The sequence below is a fragment of the Artibeus jamaicensis genome, unplaced genomic scaffold (genome assembly GCF_021234435.1).
Source record: "Artibeus jamaicensis isolate MK-2021 breed Jamaican fruit bat unplaced genomic scaffold, CSHL_Jam_final scaffold_1964, whole genome shotgun sequence".
Lineage (NCBI taxonomy): Eukaryota > Metazoa > Chordata > Mammalia > Chiroptera > Phyllostomidae > Artibeus > Artibeus jamaicensis.
This window is the reverse complement of record NW_026522030.1, coordinates 43,797,486-43,819,056: the sequence shown is the minus strand read 5'-3', so window position 1 is coordinate 43,819,056 and position 21,571 is coordinate 43,797,486. Positions and strand designations below refer to the sequence as shown.

Here is a 21,571-nt window from a genome sequence, read left to right as displayed (position 1 = left end):
GTCATTTTCCTTAAAAATGGTTCAGTACAAGATGAAACAGCTGAATGACATTCCTAGTACACTTTATGCCTCCTTATGTGTTTTTATTTTAAAAATATCCTAGCCAGTTTTGAAGTACAATATATACTTTTGATACTACATGTTAATGTCTTTTCTCCAAGTTTACCCCTATTAACGTGATCAAGTGGAACTTACCCCAAGAATGCAAAGTTGATTTAGCAACTGAAAAATCAATGCAATATGTAATTAATAAAATAAAGGACGACTAACATATGATCATTTCAACAGATGCCAAAAAAAATGACAACACCTAAAACCTTTTCATGATAAAACCACTCATCTAATAATAGGATGGGAACTTCCTCAATCTAATAAAGGTAATCTATTAGAAAAATAATTTGTGATGAAAGACTAAATGTTGCTTTTCCTCAGGAAAGAAGATAAGGACATCCAATACTCCCACTTCTGCTGAATATGGTACTGGAGGTTCTAGCCAAGGTGGTTTGGCAAGAGGCATCCATATTAGCTGCAGATGATACGATCTACAGAGAGAATCCTAAGGAATCCACAAAAGTATTCCAATTAGTAAGTGAATTCAGCAGTGTTGTAGGACCCAGTATCAATATATGGAAATGAACTGTATTTCTATATATTAACAAAGAACAACCCCAAAATGGAACAATCCAAAAATAATTCTATTTGCAAAAGCATCAAGAATAAGATACTTAAAAATAAGCTTAACAAAAGTACCAATTTTTTACACTGCAAACTATAAAACATTGCTGAAAGAAAGACCTTGTTCACAATTAGCAAGCTTAAGATGGCAGTGTTTTCTAAATTGATCTACAGATTGAATGCAATCCCCATTGAAATTCCAGCTGCCTTTTTGTGTGTGCATGTGTAGAAATTGACAAACTGGTCCTAAATTTTCTATGGAAGTGCAGGGGACCCAGAATAGCTAAAACACTGAGAAAAACTTAGCAACAGTAATCAAGACAGTGTGGTACTGACATTAAGAGTAGACATAGATTAATGTAGTACAAAATTAGTCCAGAAAAAAAAAACCCATACATTTATTATAATCAGTTGAGTTTTGGCAATCAATGGGAAAAAAATCAGTAAGTGGTTCTGGGACGCTAAATACACACATACAAAAAAATTAACTCAGAATAGATCAAAGGCCAAAACGTAGGAGCCAGAACTATAAAAACCTTAGAAGAAAACATTGGCATTAGTACCGGTTTTTACTAACCAAAAGAAATCCTAAGGATTTTTCTTTTTTGCTTTTATGAAAATAGCTGGTACCATACTAATGTAGGTCTTTCAAAAAAGCTAAGGACCGTAACACTAATGTTCAGAAAGCAGAGGGTATTCTTTGCTTTATGACATTTTGGCTTACAGAGGTTTCCTAGGAACACTCTACTCTTGGATAGTGGGGGAACCTGTATCTGATCAGGGTCTAGTATCCGAAATACATAAAATCTCTTGCAAATTAACAGAAAGATAAATGACCCATAGGTGAAATGGGTAAAGATGTGAATATTTTTATCCAAAGATATACAAATGGCTAATAATCATGAAAAGACAGTTATAAAGGAAATGCAAATCTACAATGAGACACCACGTCATATATTAACACAGATAGCTGTAACCGAAAATACAAGTGCTGATGGTAGAAACTGGAACCCTCCTCCAGTGCTAGTGGGCATTTAAAAAAGTGGTACAGGCACTATGGGATACAGTTAGGCAGTTCCTCAAAAAAATTAACTAGTTACCACACAACTCAGCATTTCCACTCCCAGACAGAACTGAAACCATGTCACACAAAAACTACTTAAACATATGGTAGAGAAAAAGTGGAAACCATCAAATCCCTTAAATAAAGAATGGATAAACTAGTATATCCATAAAATGGGATATTATCCATCCTTAGAAAGGAATGAAATACTGATACACAGAGATGAACATCATGCTAACTGAAAGAAGTCAGAAAAGAGCCACATATTATATGATTCCATTTATATGAAATGTCCAGAGTAGGCAAATCCATAGACACAGCAGGTTTAGATATAAGAAAAAAGTCAAAATAATTTTTAATCCTACCTATTAGAGATGATGCCTGGTCTCCACATTTTTATATATATGAAGTTTTGTTTGGTGGAAATCATATGTATGCATGATTTTGTATCACATTTTCATTATATTTTAAACATTCTCCATGTCATCAACATGGACTGTCTGTTTTAATCTTCTGTTGCCAGACATCCACCAACTCTTGATGCTCCTATTCTAAATAATTCTGTATATAAATAAATAATAAATCTCTAAGAGGTAGAATTATATAAGGAGAAGAGTATTTCTGTGGCTTTTATTACATATACTTTTGCTGTTAACCTGAGATGGTGAATAACAAAACTTCATGTAATAGTTTTATTGACCTTTACCAAGTTAAAAAAATATACACATTACAGAAGCAACAGAAACTTTAATTACAAGCAGAGGTTGACTAACCCGCTGAATTACTTCTTGTTTTTGATCTTAGCAAATAATTTAAACTTTGAATATAATGAATACTTAAATTCACTGGTTAAAATTATGGCTTAACACAGTTGATATGTGAACAAAACAAGGCAAAATAAAAATGAGTTTTTAAAATGTAAGTAATAATTTGTAATAATTACAAATTATTAGAGAAAATTTCTGTAAACTTTTTTTTTTTGCCTTGGGGCCCGCTCATTCCTATTAGTTGAAAACCAAGTATCTTCTACAAGACTTTGTTTATGGCATTAACCACAGGACCACTGCTGCCTTATCCCATGCTTTGAAGAACGCAGGATGAACCTAGCAGCAGACAGGAGATTGGAAAAGATCACAGCTGTTTACAATGGGAAATCATTTTTATTGACTGAATATACACACCAAGCACAAAAGTAATGCTAGTTCTCCTCCTCGTGGCGAGGGCAGGAGAAGGAATTTCAGGTTAGTTTCTTGCTGAGCTGCATGTACTCACATGGGAAACATTTTCTATCTTAAGATTCAGAGAAAGGTGGTTTAAAACAAAGCCTTAAATAAAAAGTAGCACCAGAACGACCAGGTACCAATACTCACATATTACACCCATTCAGGAGTTTCAATATGTGAAATTATTGCACTTATAATGTAAAAAGTAAATGACAGTAAATTACCAAACCCAATAATTTAAAACAGTTTGATGAATTTTGAACTAAGCAATTTCAAAATGGTTTTCAGTTTCCCTTCAAAGGAAACCTCGCTAGGACAACTGTATCTAGCCATTTACTTTAAAAAACAAGGATAGAGGACCAAGTTTTAGTTCTACACTGTAACTGCACTATGAGAAGAGAGGCTGTTTTACATAGTGGTATGAAGTTGGTCCACATCAAATCATTATTATAAAAATAAGTTTTTGTATAAAACAACATTGCATTCCTTTGTTCAAACTGCACAGTACAAAGCTGTCTAAATTAATACTGTTATACGGTAATTAGAAGTATACACAGGTGGATATGTGAAGCAATTAAGGAGAATGAAGTTTCCATAGGGTATGAAAACTGAAATTTGAATCATCCAGAAATACATAAAATATTTTAAAAATTACAATGAAGAATGCATTCTATACATACTAATTTTTAGTTAGCCGTAATGATATAGGATTCAGCAGTCTATTTACATAAAACTCCATTTTTATTCAATTTACAAAAGCAAATAAATAAGAAACTACATTAATTTGCATAAGACTTGTTTCATTTCATGATCAGTGTGACCATTCCTGTTGCTCTATGACCAAGCCAATATATCTGTCTTCCTCTCTGAGGACTGCTTGAATTTGGAACGAGCAAGCCCTGTCTTTATTTCAAGAGTATATATAGCCATGCAGAATCCAGCATAAAACCTTATAAATTATAATACAAGCCCTGAAAATATGAACAGTGCCTTTGAGTATATTTACACAAGAGTATTCACAAAAAAGATAAATTTCTTTGATATAAAAGAGTAGTGGTATCTAACAGCATACTTGATAAGAACCCCGCAGACCTCCGCCCACAGTGACCAGGCAGGAACCAAGTGCACTGGCTCCCAGGGAAACCAGGGAAAGGCCCTGTCAGTTCAGGACTGAGATTCGACAGGCAGGAAGGGCCAGGGGCACATCTCCATCACACTGGTGTGTGCTGGGCCAGGGCAGCTTCCGTTCAGGAGGCCCAGTTAGAGCCCAGTGTGGCTCTCGATCCAAGGGGGGCGCTACAGGTAGCTCAGGTACCTGATGAACTACAGCAAGCACCTTAGCATTTATCTTTAAAAAGCAGTCTGGACACACACTGAACCAGAAAACATGTAAGAAGCTATACGGAAGTTAAAAAGTAAGCTCATCTGGGGCAAAACAATCCCTATAGTTTAAGAGCTACCAACCTTTAAGAATAAAACCAAAATATCCTCATGTACATCTGTACAGTATTCTTTATTACTTTCTACTGAAGCTTGAAATTTTTTTTATGAAAGATGAGTTATTCTGATAACACATTTTTATGCAGTCAAAGAGATTTCTTAGAGAGTTAGTTAGTTAAAATTTAATACCTTATCAGAGTGTCTGAGCTGAGCTCTCCCTGGTTAAGGCAACTAGGTCACGACGTCCTCAGTTGCATACACTCTGCTGCTAATAACACTGCCCGTGGCGACGGCAACCCACATTCGTTAGGACACAGAACAGTCGTAAGTCCCATCCTGAAAAGGTTCTTCCTCTGCTAGGGTTGTGTCCTCCTCTTTCCTGCTGACCAGGCCGCTACCTCCGACCTCGCCCTGGGGGAGGCTTCCATGGCCTGAGCAGGCCCTGCTCTCCTCTGCCCGGGGACTAGTCTGTTCAGGAGTCTTACCCACAGTTATTGGCTGGAAGGCTTCAGGCTGGACCTGCTCTTCTGTTATCTCACTGAGCTTCTGTAGTTGTGGCTTAATGATGTTCAAAAATGGCTTATATCCAGGACTAAGTAGAGGAAAAAGGAAATTAGATTTCATCTGCTACATTCAAAAGGCTCCACAGTGTTACAGATAAATTCCTGCTAAACAGTGACACTGTAGGGTCAGTGAGAGATTATGGGGAGAGGAGAGACGGTAGGAAGGGACAGTTTCTTAGGTGCCCTGGCCAGCGTACAGGTGGCTGCCAAGTCTTAAATTTCTGAGCACTAGGAGCAAATTAATATTACAGTTAAAAATCATTTTCCACAGTGTAAGGACCAATAGGAATTTAGACTTGAAAAAGAATTTTCAGAGAACCTGAATGAATTTGTCAATTAGGGAAGACTAGACCCAAGTAAAAGAAGACCCAATATCCACACATAATTGGTGACAAAGGGCTAGAACCCAACGCTCCAACGTTATCCCTACTCTCTTTTTAAAAAAACTGAAGTGTCCTTTATTCTAGAGCATCCTATTTAGAGTTTTATCTCCATGTACTACTCAATTTGGGCTTGCTCATAACTGCCATGGAATGTTAAATTCACGTGGACTTTAAGTTTATCTTTTCAAGTAGACATTTTTAGGTTATTGTTAATTCCACAGAACTACAAATCTCAATTTCCAGTCTTAATTCTACGATCATTTGTACTGGTCAGTGACATGCACTCCCATTTTTAAAATGACCAGCACTATCTCACTGAACATTATTTATCTAAATGTCTGTTAGAGAATGGTAACAAAAGAAAATGGTCTTAAAAGAATGAACATAGGAAAGTGTTTTTATTTGACCAACCTAGAAATCTCCAAATAAATGAACCAGAGCTAAGCTTTAATGTGAAAGGACAGCCAAGAAAGAAGCCTGAAGAAACCAGCCCTTACCAATCTGTAGAGGCCCATCGTTCCACCGAATGCAGCCCAGTCTTTATGTTCTGTAACATCTCTCCATCTACCTCTGTGGTCCGTGTGATAACCAAAATCTGGTTGATTACTGAGGATTCTCTAAGAATCAAGCCTATGACAATACACCAGTCCAGACATCCCGCCTCCATGAAGATGTGTAGCAAATACCTACATATGAACAGAAACGAAGTAACTGAGAAGGAAATATGGATCCAAGAAGAATCTGCAGATGTTCAGAAAGGCAATCATTATCAGGAAAGTACCCCTTGTACCTTATTTGCTCAAACATCCCAAGTAGGCATTCTGTGCTTTCAAAATGCTGACAGACTCACCGAAGCTGGACCTGGGACTTGTGAGGCCCTTTACTCGCCAACTCCATGGAGATGTGCTCTAGCTCTGACTGAGTTAAACTGAGTGTAGAGAAGTTTTCATCTACCATTGTCCAGTCCCCATCCACCATGGAGCTACTTTCAGTCAAGTCTGTGGCTGAACCAATACTGCACTCATCACCTGATGAAGAAATGCCAAAAGTTATAAACTAACTCCATGTACAAAATGTTTTAATTTTAAATATTGGCTATTCTCAGATGTCAATTTCTGCTGGAGAGTCTGAAACCAAAACATTAAATCCACTGCTAGAATTCCATGCTGTATTAATAGTATTTTTGAAAAAGTCATTAGAGAGATAACCATGCATTATATGCCTTCAGATGGAAAAACATGCTACTACCTATTTAAAAAATAGCTATAATCTGACCAATTGACAATACAAAGGAAACTGTTAAATGAAACCATGAAGATGCAATCACCAAAATCCACATTATGAGAAAAACCCATGAAGCAATTTCTTTAATGAATAAATTAGAAGGAAAAAAAAGACTGAGGGGAACAATCACTAAAAGAGGATTAAAAACACATCAAGCACAATGTATGAACTTTGTTTGGATCTTGATTCAAGCCATAAAAGACAATTATGAATTATGAAACAATTGGAAATCTGAATACTTATTGGATACATTATGGTATTAAGGAACTGTTTAATTTTTAGAGGGATAATGGTATTATAGCTATTTTTTAAGAGTCCCTTTAGAGATACATACTGAACTATTCATAGATAAAATACATCATGCCTTGGATGTGGTTAAAAATTATAGCAGGAGAGGAAGTGGATGAAACCAATCTGGTTATGAAGCAGGGTGGCTGATGGATACGTGCAGGGGCCAAGGGATTCATTATAGTATTATCTAAACTTTTCAGTATGTTTGAAATTAACTCTTTAAAAAGTTCCTTTTAAAAAAGCAATGGTGCTACCTCATGTCCATTATGATGGCTAATATTTTTTTTAAAAAAGCAAGTAAGTGTTTGTGAGGACATGGAGAAACTGGACCCCTTGTCAACACTGGTGGGAATATAAAATGGTACAGCTGCTATGAAAAAAACAATGCTTCTTCAGAAAAAATTAAAAAGAATTACCATATGATCTGGCAATTCCACTTCTGCATAGGTACCCCAAAACATTGAAAGCAGGGTCTCAGTACTCCCATGTTCATTGCAAATTATTCACAATAACCAAAAGGTAGAAGCAACCCATGTGCATACCAACAGATGACTAGAAGAACAAAATGTGGCGTGTACACATAATGGGATATTGCTCCACCTAAAAAAGTAAGGAGTGTTCACACATGCTACAGTGGGGATGAACTTTGAGAACATTGTGCTGAGTGAAATAGGCCAGCTACCAGAGGACAAATACTGTATGATTTCAGTTATACAAAGTATCTAAAGTAGTGAAATTCAAAGAGACAGAAAATAGAGCGCTATTTGCCAGTAGCTGGCAGAGGGAGGAATGGGGAGCTGTTATTAAATGCGTAGGGGTTTTAGTTTTGTAAGATGAAACAAGTCCTGGAGACTGGCTGTACAACAGTGTGAATTGTAAACACTACTAACTGTACACTTAAAAATGGTTAAGGTGATAAATTTTATGTGTATTCTACCACAAAAACAATTAATGGCAGCTGTGAGCCTCTCCACACAGCAGAGGCTCAGGTAACAGTGACAACAGACTGGAAATCAAATTTCAGGTGAATGCTTGGCCATTAAGAAAACTGCAGAAAATCAGGTATTAATCGCTACTTAAGGCTCCTGTAATTATATAAACCTAAGCAACATAAATCACTTCAAAAAATTCCTCAATTTTTTACTCAGCCATTACTATAAGAGCAGAGGTTAGCACACATTTTTTGGTAAAGGGCCCGATAGTATTTTAGGTTTTAAAGGCTAAGAGGCAGAATTAAGGATATTATGTAGGAAGTTGCAGAGAAAAAGGAAATGTACACATTTTAAAATCAATGAAATAAAAAGATAACAGTACAATTTTTTATGATACAGGTAAGAGAAGAATGCAAAGTTTTATAAGGATAGATAAAACAATTTGCTTACCTGAGGTTCAAAGTTAGTATTTTTTTCTCATAATATATTTTTAAATTTATTTTATTGATTATGCTATTAGTTGTCCTATTTTCCCCCTTCAATCCCCTCCACCCTGCACACCCCCTCCCATCCACATTCCCTTTAGTTCATGTCCATGTGTCATACTTATAAGTTCTTTAGCTTCTACATTATCCATATTATTCTTGACCTCCCCATCTATTTTCTACCTACCATCTATGCTACTTATTTTCTGTACCTTTTCTTCCTCTCTCCTCCTCCCACTCCCCTGTTGTTAACCCTCCATGTGATCTCCATTTCTGTGGTTCTGTTCCTGTTCTAGTGGTTTGCTTAGTTTGCTTTTGTTTTTGTTTTAGGTGCGGTTGTTATGAATTGTGAGTTTGCTGTCATTTTACTGTTCATCTTTTTTATCTTCTTTTTCTTAGATGAGTCCCTTTAACATTTCATATAATAAGGGCTTGGTGATGAACTCCTTCAACTTGACCTTATCTGAGAAGCACTTTATCTGCCCTTCCATTCTAAATGAAAGCTTTGCTGCATAGAGTAATCTTGGATGTAGGTCCTTGCCTTTCATGACTTGGAATACTTCTTTCCAGCCCCTTCTTGCCTGCAAGGTCTCTTTTGAGAAATCAGCTGACAGTCTGATGGGAACTCCTTTGTAGGTGACTGTCCCCTTATCTCTTGCTGTTTCTAGGATTCTCTCCTTCATTTTAATCTTGGCTAATGTAATTATGATGTGCCTTGGTGTGTTCCTCCTTGGGTCCAACTTCTTTGGGACTCTCTGAGCTTCCTCAACTTCCTGAAAGTTGATTTCCTTTGCCAGATTGGGAACATTCTCCTTTATGTGTTCAAATAACTTCCATTGGTTGCTCTTCCTCTTCTCCTTCTGGTACCCCAGTAATTCAGATGTTGGAATGTTTAAAGATGTCCTGGAGGTTCCTAAGCCTCTCTTCATTCTTTTCTGTTTGGTTGTTTCTTCCTTCTGGTCCACATCATTGATTTGAGTCCCAGTTTCCTTCCCATCACTATTGGTTCCCTGTGCATTTTCATTTCACTTAGCATAGCCTTCATTTATTCATCTAGTTTGTGACCAAATTCAACCAATTCTGTGAGCATCCTGATTACCAGTGTTTTGAACAGTGCATCTGATAGACTGGCTATCTCTTCACCGCTTAGTTGTATTTTTTCTGGAGCTTTGATCTGTTCTTTTGTTTGGGCCATTTTTTTGCCTTGATGCATCTGTTAGGTAGTGAGGAGTGGAGCCTTAGGTGTTCACCAGGGCAGGGCAACCCAGTTGTTGCATCGTGACACTGTTTGTGGGGGCAGGGTCCAAGAGATAAAATGGCACTAGCTCTGTTCTCTGCTGGCTTTCAGTCTCTCCCGCCGCTTCCCCCAAGCAAACTGGGCCCTTTTGGTGCTGATTCCTATGTGGGTGGGCTTGTGTACATTCTAGGACCCTGTGGGTCTCTCCAGTGAACTCTCCTGTGAGGCTGGGAGTCTCTCCTGGCACCTCAACCCCCACAGGTGTTTTCAATTGGTGTTTTGAGGCTTTATCTCCCTGTGCTGGAACCCTAGGTTGTGCTGTTTTGCTCCCCAGTTTCACCTGGTTTATCTGTGTGCAAATGTGGGACCGCCCGGTCTGCCAGCCGCGCCCCTCCAGAACCTGCTGCCTCACTGGGTTCACCCGCCTGCTGCCACCCCGCACCCAGGGTGCAGCCACCACTTTTTCTGCTGAGACCCCTCTTCGTCCGGCTGCCCAGCTCCACTACCTCCTACTGGTCTGGATGAATGTGTCTATTTTATCTCCTTGGTTGTTGGACTTCCATACAGTTCAATTTTCTGTCAATACTGGGGGGTTTTTTGTTTCTAAATTTTTGTTGTCCTTATTTTGGTTGTGTGAGGAGGCACAGTTTGTCTACCTATGCCTCCATCTTGGCTGGAAGTCTTCAAAGTTAGTATTTCTGTATCATTAAAATCAACTGCAAAAGTTCATCTATTAGTGCTGATGTGTAATAAGATTTTATGTTTCATTTTACCTAAAATAAATATGGTAAAGTATAGTCAAGGCCAAATTTGGCCTTGTGATAGTAACTACCCACACATCCAGCAGATACTGAAGAGTAATCCTCAAGGAAACAGCTTCAAAAAAAAGAGTGAAACTCTCTGAAGTGCACATAATCTTTCTTCTGAAGGAAGTAAAGAAGAGCTTAGGATTCACAGTGACATTTACCTTTGTTAGATAAAGGTGATAGGAAGGCATCTTGCATTTGTGGTCCATGGGATGAGGCTGTGTCTATCTCATGATGGGTAGGGCCAATGTTGCCGAGCCAGCTCTGACTTCGTTGGGCATTAGAGATGACAGAATCTGTCTCAAGGTTTGAAAAAGGGTCCGCTGACTGAGACTTTAACAGCTGCTCTCCCACTGCAAGGCAGGTCCAAAACAAAGGGGGAAAATGGAAATTTAAGATATATACACTGCCATTTCCAATTCTGTTCTTTCAGCTTCTCTTCCTCACTCTCCCAATACTAGAAGTTCAAAGTTAAATACTGTCCTATACTACATCATCCACCCATAAACCAGAAATGTGGGCTGTAACGAAAAGGACTGCCTATATAATGCTATCTAGCAGTCATCTTACATCATCATCTTACTAGAACTAGGCAAAATTGTATTCTTTCATCTTTTGAGTGATTTTTCTTGGATCTAAGATGGCAAGAAGTTTCCAAATGTCACAATGAAAGGCTTTTGTTTGAATTTTCTTAAGTGATAATTAGAATAGTCTTCCTTAAAAAGACCCAAACTAAAAAACTATCTTTTAATTTTTCTTCCATCAAAATGCAGTTTCACTTTGTCCTTTCCCAGTTTAGAAGATGGGCTCTCAAAGATGCATTTTTTCCATTTCTTTGGAATGAGTCCTGTCAGGTAAGTAACATTTAGCTTATTTTAACCAATTCCAAAGCTCCTTCCCACAATAAGTGTGGCATTTCCTATATTCAGTCAATTCTCAACTTGTTGATAATCTGAGATAACAATGATTAGATTTATAAACTAGACTTCCTTGTGAGATGTATGGTCCATTTTATTTACATCCTTGATCAAATGCTGGATGATCCAACTATGTACAAAAACTTTCATCTCTTTCTGAGTTTGGAATGAAAAGACTCACATTCCAAATAATGGAATATGTAGATATAAATTAAGAGCAAAGCTTCTAAATACTTGTAGTAAAATACAACTCTCCTGACACAAAGGCTGCATTACCTGTTCGGAATTTTCCATTTTTGGAAGGAGAACTGATAGAAGAGGCTGGGATGATGGGAAGGGGCCACAGGAAGTCTTTGTGGAGTCTCTTCAGGGCTACCACAAAGTTGTCTACCCGAGCAGCTCGGGCACGCTCCTTGCAGAGCCAACTAATTAGTTCAAAGCCCAGCTGAGCTGCAAAGCACCCAAGGTCCTTGAGCCGAACTTCTTCTAAGAGACGCCGAGCATGTCTCCAGAGCATCATGTCAATATACATGTTCTCTGCACAGTCGCTGTCTTTACTCCATCTACAAGTGTGAACACAAGAAAAGTACAGAAAAATCTTTCCTGGAAGACCTCACATTCTTTTATGCAGTAGCACTGATAATGCTGAGGAGGAGCTAAGAGCTTGGATCTCTGATGAAGAGGAAGATAGAGTTTTAGGATCTTCTTCATGTGACACCACAACCTGTTGAACAATACCTGGAACACCACAGGCTCGTACAACATAGTTGCAGAATGAGTACATAGACAGGAAAAAACAGGAGACAGAGCCAAACCAGGAAAGAGGGTGGTAAATTACTGCTTGACAGAAAGCAAGGGAGCAAATGAATGCTGTATTTGAAAAGACCAAGGAAAAGAGGGGAGGAAATCAGATCAAAGAAACTAAAGAGAAGAAAAGTGAAGTGAAATCTCTGAGTTATTTACACAACATAAAAATTTTTAAATCAATGACTTGATTATATATAGTCTATCATCCCTTACTCACATGAGCTGATGTGTTGTAATTGGTGTGGTAACAGCATCGTGGGGCTTCCTGCGAGAGGCAGCATGGGAACGAGGCTGCCTGCATTCAGATCGTAGCGCTGTCACTCATGAGTTGTGTGAACACAACCAAGTTTATTTTCTGAGCCTCTGTTTTGTCACTTGAACAATGTGGGTGACAAGAGTATCTATCCTTACCTACCCTTTTACAGTTGTTGAAAGGATGAAAAGACCTACACATATAAATGCTTTGAACTCTGTATAGTGTACATAGTGAGCATTTACTATGCATTAGCTAGTTTTAAAATAAGGATATGGCTGAGAAGCTACTATTTGCTTGACAATTGTTTACAGGTTGTATTTTACTTGTAAATAGCCTACGATTGTGTGTATGTAGCAGATATTAATGACTAAGATAAGAAAGAGCAGTTAAACATCACAATAAGAAATGTTCAATAAGCTTAAACTGTGTGCCCGGCACTGGAGCCACAATACAAACAATGTAAAAGGATTAGGGAAGACAAAAATCAAGAGCCAAGAACAAGGCAACACAAGAGGGAATACAAGGACCTCACAGACTAGAGGAAACTGTATTGTACAATGTTCAGTGTGAGTTCAGTTGACCTCTCAAAAGCAATAACCCACCTATGGGTGATGCAGGTTTCAGTCTCCAGCTGCACTTCCTCTTTGGTCTCTGCCTGCTGTAATGACTTCTCCAATCAAAAGAGTCACAGGAGAGTCAAGTACAGGACTAAATCTTTACTTTTTTGTTGAGAGGTAGGTATAGTTGGAAAGGAGGCTAAAACTGCTGACTGTCAGAATGCTTTTGGATTTCCTGCAGCTTTATTATATCTTCCTTTTCGATTATCAGAATAATTTAACATTAATTATTCAGAACAGGTATATCAAAACATACTGTACAAGAGGCAGAAACTATGCAAAGAGTAAAGAAGTGAACTTCGGAGGAAGAAAAAAGAGAGGTCTTTTTTTTGGTCCCGAAGCTCTTTGGGAATGGGAAGAAAAGTGCAACTGGATTAAGTGGTTGTTTCCATAAAATGTGACTGCACAAATGCCCTGAAGTGAAATGTGTCACAGAATGCTCTAAAAGCAGTAACAGCTATTTATTATTTTACCTTTTTCCAGAAGGACCAGATGGCATACTTAGTGTTTTCTGTAAGCTGAATTTATTAGCAGGTACATTTTCAGCTGACTGGGATAAACTGATGCTTCGATTCCTGAAGAACTCAAATCCACCGCTTGAACTGGGTAGGTCCTAAGAGTACAAACAATGTGTGGTACAGTTAGAGAAAGACGCTACATAGGTATGTGGCCCAGAGAAGCTGTGCCATTTTGCAACTAACCTGAGCTGTAGGCGTGGATGGAGGTGTCTCAGATTCTCCAGAGCCGATAGCTTTAAGAAATCGAATCATGTGTCGGCATAAGTCCCACTTGCCTTGTTCCAGGGCTGTGTTGAACAGAAGGGTGGCATGCTGCCTACTTACTGCTGGGACTTCCATATTCTACAAAAACAATCAAGGAAAACAAGGATTCCTTTTATACTGCAAATAATCTGAGAAGCTATGAGCAGCTCTATCTCCATGGTTTCATAAACACAGAGGAGAAATGAAGCTGCAACACTGCAGGGGACAGTTTTAACAGCAAAATTAAAAACAGCACTAAAAGGTACCATAAAGCACGTGTGAGGCAAGTACTCTGCTGGGGTAACATAAATTATGATTTACTGAACTCCCGCTTCGTGCCAGGTAGCTTACATAAATTTACACACATTCTTTCTTTCATTTCTCCTAGTGAATCTGCAGAACAGGCACATCATTCCTATTTTACAGATGAAGGAACTGAGTTTAATAACTTGAAGCAAATTACTTAACTTGTGAGAGGTTTCTGAGGATGTGACTTTAAGAAAATCCTTGCTTTGAGCAGCAGTAGTAGTACTGCTGGACAAACAGCATCCTAAATAATTCTTTTACAAATTTAACCTACTGCCTGCCTTGACCTTCATGGAAAGATGCCTAACAGACAAATTTAACTGTAATTATTATGTGACAATCCACAGCAACTCGGAAATTCTGATAGAACAAAAGTTTCCAATTCCATTGCTTCGGAGATCACTGAAAGTCCAAGGAGTGACCTTAAACAAAAAATAGCTGCATTAATTTGTTTCTATTTTTACGATTCTATGGCTTTTTAAGACTAATCTAGGAATCAGAATTTCATGGCCATCCAGCCTTTGCTCAAATTATCTCCTATGGCTGCAATCAGTTGTCATGAAGCAAATAAGTAGACAAGAAAATGCCGCAGGCAGAAGTTTAAACCAGGTTTATGGTTAGCTTCTTACATCAGTGAACACAATTTCACAATCATTTGAAAGAAACTCTAAGCGGAGCCTACCCAATCTATGTCAGACTGGCAGAACAACAAACCATCAAGCACGTTTATCAAGTACATTATGAAGCAAGTTTTCAGAAGTCTCAAAGAGCCCATTATTTTGAGAAAAACAACTATTTTGAGGGTAATTACTGTGATAGGCCTAAGTCTTCTAACTTGCTACAGGGAGCCTAACATAAGGTGCTCTGCTATGACCCATACTTTTGTCAGAGTTCCTGTGTCATTTCCATATCAACAGATTTATAGGGAAACAAATCTATTATTATGCTGGGGGGAGGGGCTCAAACAACCCCAGTAATAGTTCTTTATTATGTTTCTTATGTAGTATTCAATATTCTTGTGTAATATGTGCATGTTATATGTACTATAATACATATAATCACACATTTCTTCAATATTATTAAAAATAATACTGTAAACTCATTAATCTGTTTTAGGCCTATTTGTTGACAAATAGGATTTTAAAATTGTAATGCCAATTTATGATATTCAAAGAAATTTTCTGTTGTTTAATAAGACTGCTTTCCCCAAAAGGCAAGATAAAAACTGAACAGAAAACTGGACTCAATCAATTTCTTAAACACAATCAAAGTGCCGAAACAGGACCTTTCTTTCTCCCCCAAAGTTTAAGTTCATTAATTCTTGTACCTTTATGAGAAGAGGGCTGTTACCTGTAAGATAATAAGGTAAGAGGCAGCTGTGTCCAAATCCTGAGCCATCAAACATTCCTCAAACAAGTCCTTGGGGTTTCCAACGGCTGCAAAAAGGTAATTCCACAGGGCATACTCAGTCTTCCTGGCACAATGAACAACTGTCTGCAGGAAGAGTGGGAACTCGGTGATAAATTTCGCCACAGTGGGAAGCAGAGGGTCGGGAATGGGCTCCCGTGAGGTAGCTTCTTCTTCTAGCACTTCATGGAGCATGAGCTCCAGCACATGAGGGAAGTAGGGTAACGCAGAACAGGACTGGGCTAAGAGCAAGGCTTGCTCCCCAAGATTCCTGACCAGCAGCTGACGCAGAATGTGGTGGAGGTAGATCTGAGAGGTTCTCTCCACAACACAGAACGGGAAGAGCACCTCCAGCTGTTCCCTCGCACTGTTCTGAGTATACAAAGAATCATAGAGTAAAGTGTCATTGACAGCACCAAGGACTAATGCGTCTTCAAACAACACAGCCAGGGGGTAAATATTGATGTGGAAAGGCAGCATGATCCGCTGGGACAAGAAGGAATGGGGCTTGCGGTGATCCCTGGGGAAGAGAGGGAGCCAGACTTTCATCCCCGCACCTCCACAGCTCAGCCAGAGGGCCTCCAGGAGATGACGCTTTTGTTTATTTGCTCGACAGGTAGCCCACACATTTTCAACAGACTGGGCTAGCACAACGGGAGGACAGAATGGCAGCTGGAAAAGGAGAGACAAGAGTCAGTTTTTTCCTATTAAATGTGTAGGTTAAGTTCCTAGGTATTGGTTTCCTAATAAGCCTTTCAAATTGAGAGGTCAACTTTTTGGGAAAATTATTTAGAATTAGAATTTACTAGAATTATTTAAGTTAATTTATTTAATAAGAGTAACCTGGCCTTTCAAAATATGTATATTTAAATCTAAAAAAAAATCCTACGAACTTTACCAGTTTATATTATTATCCCATTAGAATTTGGAAATAATGCCTAAGCAATAACATCTACAGTATGAAACATTTTATCATTTCAGGAACTTATCCGTCACCCTTCACAAACAGTGTTGTACCCAGAGGCTTAAGACTAATTTTACATACTTTCTCAGATCCCACATCACAAGATAATATTCTCCTCTTAAATTCTTTTATTCCCTTGTACCCTAAGACCGTACATTCTTATTGTTCTAAATGACTTGCACTGACTCACAAGTTTCCTTTGGTTGGGGTTGCTGTCCTTCTCCCGGATCTGAGGGCCTGATCTGTCCCTCTGCATCATGATGAGCTGTCCTGCAAGGTTCAGCATAATGCTCTCTGCATCACGGGCCTGAAAGAAAAATAAACTGAGTTCGTACCAAAATTTATGGGTCTGTTTTCAGCATTTTCTCATCAAGCCCCACGGTTTACAGCTTAACGACCAACAATATGGAGTGTGTACTATGTACGGCCATTCTGTTAGGCTCTGTGTGTATGTACAAAAAGCTTTCTGGTTAGGTTAGGGAATGCTTAACACAATGTAATCAGTGAACAAATGAATATAAAATTGAGGGCTGAACTGAATTATCCTGGAAAAACTAAGAGAACTGTGCAAGTTCATGAAAATGAGAATTCACTTCAGTGACCCAGGTGATGCGGCTAAAGAAAGTGTAAAAGATGAGGTGGTGCTGGAAGGATGAGGATGGGTAGATGGAAAACGTCTGGTACTCTAGTTCAAGAATGCAGTGTAAATGACATGGCCAGGACAGACCAATTCTTTTGGAAAAGGGAGAACAATCTGTCTAGATCAGGAGTATTGAGAAAAACACTGGATGGTAAAAGACCTTCAGTCATAAAGAGGAATAGCAATTTGACTAAAAAAACAAAATAAAAGCTTACTGATATCCTTCCTTACGCATAAAGGGCAGAAAAAAAAGAACTGAATCAGAGATGATTGCAGGGTATTGAATCTAGGTGAGGTGCTAGAGAGGTTGAGGTTATCACTGATAAAAGTTAGGAGGGGGAATTAATTTAGGGAGGGAACATTAAAGTTACTTTGTTGCCCCTTAGATTTGAAAGAATCTTAAGACTTTCAATTGAAAGTATTGCTGAGAATGACTGAACATATGACTATGCCAGATGGTAACTATAAAGGTCAGGCTGGTGAACTGAAGGAAACATGAGTTTTTTGAGGCAAAGTATACAGGGAGGAATGAGACAGCAGAGGGCTACTGTCTAAGCTTTTGAAGGCAAGAGGAGAAACAGGAGAGCACAATGTCACATAAACCAGAGAAAAAAAGAATTTTAGGTAGGAAGGGATGATATTCAGAAGACTTGTGATTGTGTTCTAGCTTTGACACTTGCTACCAGGATGAATTTAAGCTGCCAACGTCATTCGGGCACCCTAGGTCATCTTACAAACACAGTTACACAGACTGCTCTTCCGTACTGCTTTCATACACTACACGGGATTGCAAATAAAGAAATAGCAAAGCATCCAGAAGATTCATGGACTTGTCATTCATTTTTGCTTTAGACCACATGTAGGTAGGTGATAAGCTTTATATGAACTGTCATTTACAAAGTAGGAGAAAATGTTTTTTAAAGGTTTTATTTATTTACTTTTTAGAGAGAGGGGATGGGAGGGAAAAAGAGAAGGAGAGAAGCATCAATGTATGGATGTCCCTCGTGGGCCTCCCAGCAGGGAACCAGCCCACAACCCAGGTACATGCCCTCACGGGGAATCAAACTAGCGACCCCTGGTCCGCAGGCTGGCACTTGATCCACTGAGCCACACCAGCCAGGGCTGTAGAAGAAAGTTTTTAAAAAACCACAAAATCTTCAAGCAACTGTCACAAAGCCCAAGAACTTTACTTGAAGTTGTCAGTTCCCCATTTAGCATATGACATGAAAATTAAACATTTGACTGTTTGTCCATAACACACAAGAAACAGCAAATAATATGGAGGTAGGAAAAGGGAAAATGGAAATTTAAGAGGCACGTGGCCCCTCATGTCACACCACCCCAGGAAGCATGCCACATCTGGTTCTCCCACTTTTCGCAATGGTGAGATTTATTAATAAAACTTAGGTAGGACCACCTCATTTTTCCACTGTCAAGTTCCCACTAACCTTTCATCTGATTGTTTCACCTAATGACAACAATTGCCTGAATCAGTTATTTCCTTGGGTGACTGTTTACTCCTTATGCTCCTTCCACATCTGTCATCTAGAACTGTTCTGTAAAACAGAACTTTCCCTTATCAACTAGGACTATCTGGCTACCATTAAGTATAGTTTGCATAGAAAATGGGACCTGTATTTTATTATTTTTTAAAGATTTATTTATTTTTAGAGAGAAGGGAAAGGAGGGAGAAGAAGGGGGAGAGAAACATCAATGTGTGGTTGCCTCTTGTGCACACACTACTGGGAACCTGGCCCACAACCCAAGCATGTGCCCTGACTGGAATCAAACTGGCGACCCTTTGGTCCACAGGCCGGCACTCAACCCACTCAGCTACACCAGCCAGGGCAGGACCTATATTTTAATGGAGTTTAATAAAAGTGCCTTAATAGGAAGCAGAAGGCAGACTAAGCAGCCAGGGATGACAAATTTACATAGAATTTTCCTATGAAAATGGGTTCCACACTGACAGGAAGTTTGGAAATCACTGGTATAATGGAAGGAGCCTTGGAAAGAAGTTATGCAGCCTGGGTCCTGGTAGCACCACTATATACTTTAACCAGCAACGACGGCATCACTGCCCAAGGTTGGGCCACTAACACCATTCACCTAGATCACTGTAATGATCACCCAACTGCTCTCCCTACATGCAGCTATAGTTAGAATACATGTTATGAAGTTTAGATGCATTAATGTCCAACTGAAAACATTTTAGACAGATAAAACATTTAGATGATAAAGTCGAAAGTCTGTATCTCCGATGGGACTCATACACTGAAAATCCTTGTTTCAGTTACTCTGAAATTCTTCCAGTTCCCTGGATGTCGTGTTCTTTCTTATCTATGGGCCTTTATTCCTTCTGTCTAAAATTCTCTCTCTTTACTTAGATAACCACCACTTGTTCTTCAGGTTTCAATTTAAATGGGATAGGAATCTTCTCTGACTGTTTCAACCATTCTGATTGGGTTTTTGTTATACACCCTTATTAGAATGACCTGTACTACTTTTTGGTACACACATTACAACTATAATTACTTATGTAATTATTTATTTATTCTCAAGAAGAAACTGTGTTTATTTAGTTTGCCACTGTAACTTGGCAACTAGACACTTGTATTTACTTACTGAACAAATAAAAGAGTTTCCAATATCAACTTAAAAACTAAAAACTGAGATGAAAACTCTGAAGAGTCCTAACAGATGGTACCTGCTGTGGCATCTTCAGGGTGATTCCATTCTCTGTGCTCACTGATGTCAGAGTGACAGATACCACCAGGAAAGGGTGAGAAATGTAGCGTGACATGGAGACTTCCTGAAGAACCTGAATGCCAGCAGTAGTATTTGGACTGCAAAAAATTAATATAAACATAAAGGACAAAGAAAAAAGGGATACACCTCAACAACACTGCTAGCAAGGCTGCTCCCCACACCGCCCTGCCACTGATGGTATTAGGTTTCATCGTTGTGGAGGGCCCAGATGTCTTCTTCCCAATGTTCCCTCTTCCCCAAGTGTCCTTTAGGCAGCAGACTGACAAGGTCGAGGCATCCAAGAAACACATGGAGATGAGGAAGAAAGGGAGTAGGATGTAAAAAGGGAAGGAGTTATAAAAACAGCTTACTTGGCTGAGAAAGGAGATGGGTTCTATCTAGGCTACTAAGATTTCTTCATTTTTATCTTTACATTACTGCTCAATTACTATGCCACTTCACCAAACATACATTTCACGACTGCTTAAAAAAGGAAACACAAAATACCTGAGAGCAAAATAAAACTCAGCAGACGTTTTAAATGCTGCAAGCCAACCAGATGCCAAGAATAGAGGCAACACACAGGACTGGCCGTTTCTCCTGCTCCAGACAGACTACAGCTGTCTAGCTCAGTGGGGAATGGGGATCCGCTGAGGACATGCTTCCTAAAGCCTTAAAACTCCAAAATCCTTCAGATTTCTCCATGTGTCTGGAACACTTGGGTAATTACTAACCACTTGTTTTAAAGGCTGTGAAAAAATTACTATTTAAATGGTTTACTCCATCCCAAATCAGACTTTTTTCAGATGAACCCAGTAAGGTTACCTGAAGAAGTGCAAGCTTATCTATTTATTTACTTATTTTGATAGCTAAAAAATAAATATGAATTATCACTAGAATTACCATATAAATACCACTAATTAAAATTCCTTGCTTTTAAACTCTTAAACAAAAAAACTAAACATAAAATTAGAGTAACTGTTTTAAAAATAAAAACTACAGAGGAAACATGACACACAGGAGCAAAAAGTGACTTATCAGATGCTAAGGACTTACCCATCAGATTTTCTTTCAATACTGTACAGGCATATTGAACAGTCTGCTCTAAACACTATTACCATGTCCCGGAAGACACTAAGCAGTAATGTCTCTGCATGTACTTTGGTGACGTGAGCAAAGGCATTGTCCAGATTAGATGTTCTCAAGTAAACTCTCAGCTGAAAACAAAAATAAAATTGGAAAAACCAGGTGTCTACCAGGGATGACTAAGTCCATGCTGTTTAGACATGCTATTTATCTACTGATGTTTTTCCAAGTAAGAGGAGTCAAAAGACTAATAAATGGGTAATATTTATATTTTGACAGGGAAGGCTCATTCTACAAATAAGTAAAAGGTGAAGTGATCAAAACTGAGACTAGACTAGTAGTATGTATGATACTCCTTTTTAGACCTGAGTATTTATTTAGACCTGACTTAAGGAGACCAGCAGTTTTTCTCAAAAAACAAACATACAAATCAATAAATTAATAAATCTCTAAGAAGAGTCACCCTTATAAACTTTTCTGCTTTTAGCTTTTTAAAAACTATTTACAAACTTTATGGAGAATATCTTAACAGCTAAGAATCATTAGAAAAATTTATCTGGAAGTCCTGATTATCCCTTTAAAACATTTTAAAAGTAGTAATCTGAAATGAAAATTCCTTTAACTAAAAATCCCTAATTCCTGATTAAAAAAATTAAAAGTTTTATTATCGTTCAAAAAAT

The 21,571-nt window shown here is 38.4% G+C and overlaps 1 protein-coding gene across 2 annotated transcripts in view; it reads right to left on the bottom strand.

Annotated features, from left to right (window-relative positions):
• Positions 1–2,878: 2,878 nt before the first annotated feature.
• Positions 2,879–21,571, bottom strand: part of RIC1 (RIC1 homolog, RAB6A GEF complex partner 1) — a 135,003-nt gene continuing 116,310 nt past the window's right edge. For both annotated transcript variants that reach the window (XM_037143598.2, XM_037143597.2), the window contains exons 16-26: positions 20,862–21,022; positions 19,765–19,903; positions 16,608–16,724; positions 15,397–16,125; positions 13,681–13,839; positions 13,453–13,592; positions 11,576–11,862; positions 10,544–10,735; positions 6,198–6,375; positions 5,845–6,033; positions 2,879–4,993 (exon numbers count right to left, since the gene is read on the bottom strand). In XM_037143598.2, coding sequence (XP_036999493.2) covers positions 4,708–4,993; positions 5,845–6,033; positions 6,198–6,375; positions 10,544–10,735; positions 11,576–11,862; positions 13,453–13,592; positions 13,681–13,839; positions 15,397–16,125; positions 16,608–16,724; positions 19,765–19,903; positions 20,862–21,022 — 2,577 coding nt within the window. In that variant the 3' untranslated portion in view covers positions 2,879–4,707. The remainder of the gene's footprint in view (positions 4,994–5,844; positions 6,034–6,197; positions 6,376–10,543; positions 10,736–11,575; positions 11,863–13,452; positions 13,593–13,680; positions 13,840–15,396; positions 16,126–16,607; positions 16,725–19,764; positions 19,904–20,861; positions 21,023–21,571) is intronic.